The sequence below is a fragment of the Lepidochelys kempii genome, chromosome 2 (genome assembly GCF_965140265.1).
Source record: "Lepidochelys kempii isolate rLepKem1 chromosome 2, rLepKem1.hap2, whole genome shotgun sequence".
In the NCBI taxonomy this organism is placed as follows: domain Eukaryota; kingdom Metazoa; phylum Chordata; order Testudines; family Cheloniidae; genus Lepidochelys; species Lepidochelys kempii.
In genome coordinates this window covers 97,490,935-97,499,011 of record NC_133257.1, presented here as the reverse complement: position 1 = coordinate 97,499,011, position 8,077 = coordinate 97,490,935, and the positions used below count along the sequence as shown (strand labels likewise).

Here is an 8,077-nt window from a genome sequence, read left to right as displayed (position 1 = left end):
TTAATGCTGGTGCCACAGGGGTCCCATGCAGTATTGAGGAGGCCTCCCTGTAGCTCTGCTGTATTTATCAGAGATCTAGCTGCTGCTCAAACACATGCTCAGAGACCCTAATATAAAATCCCATGCACCAATTCATTTTCAAGATTGTAAATAAAAAAAGCAAGACATATCTCAGGCACGGCCCAGTCTCCACCAATAAGGACAAGCCCCATGGTATGAGCCTGCTGTAAAATACCACAGAGTTGCAGAAGGTGGCAGTAGAGAGAGCTAGATCAGGCTCTTTCGGTGACAGCCGTGCCCTTCTAATGGCTAGTCCACAGAGAGGATAAGGGAGTTGGTACTAGTACTGCCAGATAGAGTTGCAATAAACGGACTGACTCCTTACCCATCCCCCTCACTCTGAGCAGGAGGGAAAGGATCTCGCCAGTGGGGTGCAATGTGTTGCACTGTTCAATATCCAGACACTAGAGAGCTCTGTAAGTTCAGTAAAAAGGTGTAATATCCTGAGATCAAGGGTGACGAGGGTCAGGAAAGAGGCAGAAGCTGCATGTGTGCTGGAGCAGCAGGCTGGAGGCAGCCACTGGAGAACTGGCTGGGGAAGGAAGTCTGGGTAGCAGGCACGCTGAGAGATGAGCAAGGAAGCAGCATGTTGCCAGTAAAGCCTCAGTAGTAATTGCAGCAGGAGGATAGCGGGCAGTGACCAATAAGCAGGGAACCACCTGCATGTGATCAGTACACATGGGCTCCAACAAGGCCATAGACAAGAGAACTGAGTGGGCAAAAGAGTCACTGCTGTGTTACATCCAGGAGATGGGAGGCTGGAAGGCAGTATCCCTGGTACTAAACTGGGAGCCACAAGGTACAGTTACCTTTATGCCCCACAAATGGACTGCCCCAAAGGACTGACTTCTGTACTGTTGGGTTGATTAAAAGTCCTTGCACCAGGGTATCTGCACTTCTTATGTTCTGGCAGCCCTAGTGATGTGTAGTGTAGTTAGTTGAAATGTGTGAGTGTTAATAGGTTTGGTGTTCAGTGATCACTCCGTGCTTCAGGAGCTTGCTAGAGATTTGGTTTTTTATTATGTCCATTTCCAACTAGCTGTGCATAACAACAGCTTCACAGTGCCCTGCCCAGACTCTCGCTGGGAAGCTGAGCCCTTAAATGCTCAGTCCCCAAAATCACAATCAGAATTCCCTGCCCAAAGACTACAGCCTGCGAAGAGCTAGTGCTTGCAGCAGCTACAGGGTTTGCCTTCCTAGCTCTTGGTATACAAAGCATGCTCCCAGATATCTAGAGTAGACTGGTATTTTACTGCACTCACAGGGAAACCCTGCAATGGGTTGGTTAAAAAGTTCCCCTTTAGCAGAAATGTCAGAGATCTGTGTTTTTGAAACTATATGTCCAGCATTGTAGTCCCTGCTCTCCTTGTGTGAGTTATATAGTAATTGTGCCTGGCATCTGCTGACATGTATTTGTTACAACATATCACATCCAAAATAATTAGGCATCGTGTAGGGTTGGATATTGATTTTAGTAACTTCCATTTCTCTTTTAATGACAGATGGAGAGAAATGAGCATGGAATTCAGTTCAACATAACAGTAATTTATATATAAACAGACGAGTGAAAATTTACTTTCACTGAAAGGAATTTGTCATTTGTGAGGCTTCTTTAGTAATCCATTTCAGTCCCAATTAAGGATGACAGATTTGTAGGATGCTTCACTAGGAATAATAAAAATAAACATTTATTAGCACAAGTTTATATTTATCTTTCTCTGTCTGGTGCCAGTTCCTGCAGATCTGTAAAATGCCACACTCAACTGTGGCATTATATAAATAATAATCGTCCAGCCTAGAAAGTTCCCCTGTGACTAGATATTATAGGTGTTTTGCAGATTTTCCTTGCTCCAGCAAGTACATGTAGAGTGTTTTGGTGGAAGTTTTCTAAGGTTGCAATTTCTTAAATAATAGATTATTTGGGCCTAGTTGACCATTGCTCCAGTCTTACATTAGTGTAACTCCACTGAAATCAGTGGAGCTACACTGATGTAAAATGGGAATAATGCACTGGTGAATCAGGCTCCTTATTTTCCTTTTTCTGTGTAGGTTTCTCCAGTTATACTGTCTTATCTACTTGTCTATTTCGAACATAAACTCTTGGAGCAGAGACCTTGTCTCCATCTATTCATGTAAAGCATTAAGTACGTTATATATATAAATATAACCCAGCACCTCTCACTGTCAGTGGTTATACCTCCCAATAGCCAGGCACTGAGTCTTGCGCTCAAGTTGGCAACTACAGCATAAAAGGGGCATCCATACCTGAGTGCCACTCATTTTCTACCAAGATAGCTTGAGTTATGAGTGAGTTCCACTCCCCATTCTGTTTTGCCCACTCAGTCCTTCCTAAATAGGTTATAACCATTGATTTTAACATTTCAATCATGCAAATCTTCCCACCATGTTTCAGTTATACCAACTGGGTCAAATTTATACTAATAAATGAGCAATTCCAATTCCTCTCATTTATTACCCAGACTACTAGCATAGTATATAGGCTAATAAAGAATGTATTCTCTTTAAGTTCCCTGGTTTCTTGATTAATTTTGTTCTCAACATCTTGATTTTGTTTTACATAAATTCTCATTTATTCTCCCTTTTCACCCTCCTCTTTTGTTCTTCTTTAATGCACTCCAGACTAGTCTAGCCAGCCTGTCTCCTAGAAGATTTGTTCCCCTTTTATTGAGATGGAGGCCATCCAAATTGTACAGCCTCCTTGTCCCAAAGAAGGTGGACCAATGTTCCACAAAACTAAAACCCTGTATCTGACACGACTTACGAAGCCAGCATTTCATTTCCAGAATCTTCAATTTTCTGTCTTCCTTCACTCTCAATATAAGGATTTCCAAGAAGATCATTTGGACATTCTTCTCCTTCAGTGCCCTTCCGAATTCCCTGAAGTTGTCTATAATCTGTGAAGCAGTGTCACTTGTGCCAATATACACCATTGTTAATGGATTTTTGCACACCAACTTCAGAAGCCTCTCTAGTCTTACAGTCGACTCTCGTACCTGGGAAGACAACACATCATCCTGTTGTCCACCTGTGCCTTGCAGAATTTCCTCTCCATTCTTCTAAGTACCAAAACCCCAACAAGGACAGGCTGTCTTCCTTGGATCATTGGAGATCTCTTCATGGTCAGCTTCGATTACCCTACAGGTTGGGCTGTACAGCCACCCACAGTATGTCCTGTGCAGCTCTCCATTCTATTTGACCAGCTGGATCTTCAGAGATATCTTCTACAGTTTCCACACTGAGAATGTGATAAAAGTTGGGTATTTCTATCTGTGTGGAATTCCTACGGGAGCTCTTCTCTCTGTTGGTCACAGCCTGCCCATCCTTCATCTGCCTCCAGCCATGTAGCAAGCCACCTGGCCCTCTTGCCTCTGGTGGCAACTACCAAACCACCTCTCTAGTGTCCATACTCTCTGGTTCCTTAGCAGACAGTTCCTTTGTTTTTTGAATCTGGAGTGGTGAAGCTTCCTGAATCTGGTCATCCAAGAATCCCTCAACTTCTCTGATGTTCCGTGATATCTGAACTGGTCTTCCAGACCACAAATCTTTTCTTCCAGCACAGTTACCAGCTTGTACTTCATACAGAGGAAATCCCTTGTGGCTTCCAGTAGGAAACAAAACATGGCACATATATTGTTTATGACAACTACGGTTCTATTGCTGGACATCACAGCATTAAGTGTAGAGCTATACCTAGAACAAAAACTCCTGTTTGCTATTCCTGTTCACTTGGTCATGAGTTTACTTGGCAAATGACTTTCACTCTTCACTCCAACCCTTCACTAACAAGGAGCGAATAACTTCTCACCAAGTTCATCTACCTCCAAGTACAGCATCCACAGGTATGCACTCTAAAACTCCCATTTGCCACTCCTGTTTGCTGTTATGGTCAAAATTTTGTGGCAAGCTGGATCTAAATTAAACTTTGGCCTAAGAAGGAGAAATGTGTAATGCCAGTAGAACGAGTCCCAACTCAGATTCCCAATTCTATATAGGTTCTTATATCACACCCCTCACTATGGTATCTGAATGTGAGGAGGCCACTTGCTAGCCTATAGCCCATAGTATTAAAATCAAGTCCCAATCCTTAAACAAGATGCGGAATGAGCATTTCAAATAATCAGGTGTTGCCCTTTCTCTGTTCTGCCATATATTTTTGAGTAGAAAACAAGTGAAACCACTGGGATTCAAGATATATCTATAGATCAGTTCTGTGACAGTCACAGGACCACTTATACTCAAGGGTAGTCTGTGGCATTGCTTTCCAGTTCAAACTACTGTAGAATGAAACCATGGAAATTCAGTTTTCTTTGGATACAAGAGGAATTTTATTAGCCTGCACAGATGAAAACTAAGGATCCCTATATCAGTGGCTCTCAATCAGGGGCACGCGAACCCCTGGGAGTACACAGAGGTCTTCTAAGGGGTACATCAACTTATCTAGCTATTTCCCTAGTTTTACCAGCAGGCTACTGACATGTAAGTACAATATTTATATTTCAATTGATTTATTTTATAACATGGTAAAAATGAGCAAGTTAGCAATATTTCAGTAATAGTGTGCTGTGGAACTTTTGTGTATTTATGTCTGGTTTTGTAAGCAAGTAATTTTTAAGTGAGGTGAAACTTGGAGGTTTTTATGTAAGAAAATCAGACTCCTGAAAGGGATAGAGTAATCTGGAAAGGTTGGGAGCCACTGCTCTAGATCACCCAAACATCATCATCCACATTTTTAAAGTTCTCTTGGGATTGGAAAGCTTTTGTTTCAGTGAATTTTGACAGACATTTAGTGCATCTGATGTGAATAGCTGAACTATACGGTGAACCTGATTGCCTATAGATGGGGCTATTGTTTATGTGAAAGTAAAAGCACATTGTTTCTTTCTAGTGTCTCATTTCAAAAGTAAAGACTTCAGTGATAACAGTCGATTAGGAAATAGCATATTGTGAAGGGAGTCTGAATAAAGCTGTATCACATAGTAATCTACTCTAGTGTTCTCAGAGATGGACTATCTTGCCTGCCTTATTGTTGTTCTCCAGTTATATGAAAGTAAGATTGCTTTCTTTTTCGTTGTTAATATATGTTCTTTTTTTCTTGAATGACAGATATAATCAGAATTCATCAGTATTTATGTGTGGCTTAAATAGTTTTTCTGAATGCCTTAAAAGTTAACGGTTATAAGTAATAACACCCATAAGGATTTTGCTGGGCCTGTTTTTGTGCTGCCAGGCTTTTCAACATCTCAAATATTTTGCTTGATCTTAGGATGTTAGCTCGCTAGTTGTATTAAACTTTGAAACTACAATTAGTGCTAACGCTGTGTATGTGTTTCAGCCATGGGGGAAGGAAGATTTGTGGATGCAACTGTAAAACTCACCAATAATATGAATCTGGAATGCATCTATCCAAAGACAGCTGGTATAACCCAGATGTCCTGGGTTAAGAGTATTGCAACTGGCAAAGAAACTATTGCTGTCTCCCACCCATTGTACGGTGTGCATATTGAAGACAAATATAAAGACAGAGTTCGCTTTATAAATGCTTCCTCAAGAGACAGGTCCCTAAATTTCATCAAGACCACTGAAGCAGACGTGGGCTTGTATTTATGCTCCATAACTTTCTCAGACGGAGTTTGGGAAAAGGTGGTACAGGTTATCCAATCAGGTAAGTGAAACCTTTGCTATTTTATAAATTGCTGGTAAATGCAAATATATACAAAGTTAGGAAAGATCTGGGCTCTCCTTTTGGTAACAGAATTTGGTGGATGATTCAGTTGCTCTGCTATGTGGAAATGGAGTAATTTGGAGATTGCTTGCTACCATTTCAGAAAATAATTACATTGCCAGGGATCCAAGTTAGGGGTGCTCAACATATATCACAAAGGAGAAGAGCTGAATGTTTGAGGGAAGACATCACAGCAGTGATACAAATTTATTTAATTGCCATGACAAGGGTTTAGCAATGACAGGGTTTTAGAGAATATTGCACATTGCAACATCAGTGAGTCATTTCCATTGGGAAATAATATCTCATGACATTGCAACCTCACTACATGTATGAAATTAGCCCTTGTCGCCACCGTAGATTGTACTTTTTTGGGGTACATGCTTTTGGGTCCACACTACCTGGTCATCAGTCCTTCTGCCCCAGGATTAATTCCTTTAGAAGCTCTTCAGAAACAGAATGACAGAGTAATTAGCCATTTAGGAATGAAGAGACTACAAAAGGGAGACTGTTAGGAAAGGGTAAAAAACAAACAAAAATCCCTCTCTCCAAATGGACATTGTTTAAAGCCGGGGAGAGGAGGAAGTCATAGCCATGTTAATGAAAGTCTGTACAGGAGAGGGAAGGGGCCCATGTGGCTTCACCTATCCCTGTAGTTGCTGACTGTTCTTATTGTTTGCTTTCTCTCCTTGTCCCTGTGGGAGAGGAAAGCTGGAGGATCCTTTCCTTCTTGCTGTCCCCTGGAGGTGGGAGCAGCAAGGTAGTTGTTTGTTTGGCTCTTCTGTCAAGACTGCCAGCAGTGAGGACGCTTAGTGCCAGTTAATAACATCTATCTACTAGGAGCTGGATTACAAACATAAATTCATTTTGTGCAGGCTATTGAACAGCTTTCAGAAGATAATACATTTTGGTCACTACTCAACCTGGGCTACATTTGAACTGCTGACCAGTGAAAGTCTGTGTCCTGTTCCAGACCGTTAGAGCTACTGTGGTAAAATTTGACTCTTCGTATCTCCATTTAAATTTTTTTTTTTTTTGGTATTTCCCTCTCAGGCAATGATGAGCTGAAAGGAGAATTTAGCCTCTAACAGTTGGAATCCAGTAGCTGCTAATGGGACACTTCCTTTTTAAATTCCATCTTCCTTTCCTGCACTCTGTCCTCTATCCTTCATTTATTTCAGTATCCTTATACGTATAAGTTGCAGTTGTAGTCAGAGTTAGCTGTATAAAAATGATATTTGGGGGATCCATATTGTCCCACGGTGAATATTCTTTCACGTTAATCCCAGGTCAAATATGAGAGAAGACTTTTCTGACTTCCAGGCTCAGCCTGAGATCTAAACGCCTCTATTCTCTCTACCTCTCGCCTTTCCTCCAGAATTAAGATGTTGCACTTGGGTTTAAGATGACACTTTTGTTGAGGTGGAATCCAGGTCATCCTTCCCTACCTATCTTAGCTCTGTCAATTGTAAAAACTTCTCTTTGTCAGCATAGTGACCAGATGTGGGGAATGAGAAGATGCTGTTTTTACACAGTTACTTTCCTGACTAAAACAACACTTTTAAAACTTGCTAATTCTGTTTCTTTCCCCCCTGCCCCACAAGTTGTTTTAGCTAGAGCAGAAATTCTGGGATGGAAATGACTATACCTGTTATGTAGCCATCAATCAGTCTACCAGGTGAGGGGAGCATTTTTTCCCCTGAAACAAGTATGGGGATTGTGTTAGCAGTCTGCCAACAGCAGGGAAGGCTTCATTAGCTGCACCTTGCACCTGTAACAGTCAGTCATTGATAAATCCAGGGTGGAGCTCCATACTTACCCTCTCCAATGGTTTCCTTCAGTGATATCCCTGAGTAGCGGCTTTTTTGTTCTATTTCTCTTGTTAGATTAGGGGTCTTTACTGATCTTCTAAAGAGACCAAAATGCAAAGTTAAAAGGTTCTGGAGGGAAAGACAATCCTTCTTTGCTTGAAGGATAAGAGGGAAGATTTCCTAAGGGCCATAGGGACCAAATGCTAATTTGAGCCTTTGAAAATCTTCTCTAAAGCCACAGAACTTTTAATATGGTTTATATCACTCAGCCTAGAGATTGTTTCTAAAGGCTAAACCAAACAATTAAGTCCCCTAAAAATAGTAAATATTTTCAGTTTTAAAAGTGATTTTAAATAATATCTGACTGGTACATTTGACTTTCCTAATCCTATTCTTTTAATTAATTGAAACACAGGAGGTTTAAAAAGAATTGTAATAGAAACCAAAGAGCAGTGGAAGGAAA

At 41.1% G+C, this 8,077-nt stretch overlaps 1 protein-coding gene across 1 annotated transcript in view; it reads left to right on the top strand.

The window, feature by feature from the left end:
• The first annotated feature begins 5,035 nt into the window (after positions 1-5,035).
• Positions 5,036-8,077, top strand: part of CD226 (CD226 molecule) — a 38,691-nt gene continuing 35,649 nt past the window's right edge. The window contains exons 1-2 of the mRNA XM_073331718.1: positions 5,036-5,128; positions 5,414-5,743. Of these exons, the coding sequence (XP_073187819.1) occupies positions 5,083-5,128; positions 5,414-5,743 (376 nt within the window). The 5' untranslated portion in view covers positions 5,036-5,082. The remainder of the gene's footprint in view (positions 5,129-5,413; positions 5,744-8,077) is intronic.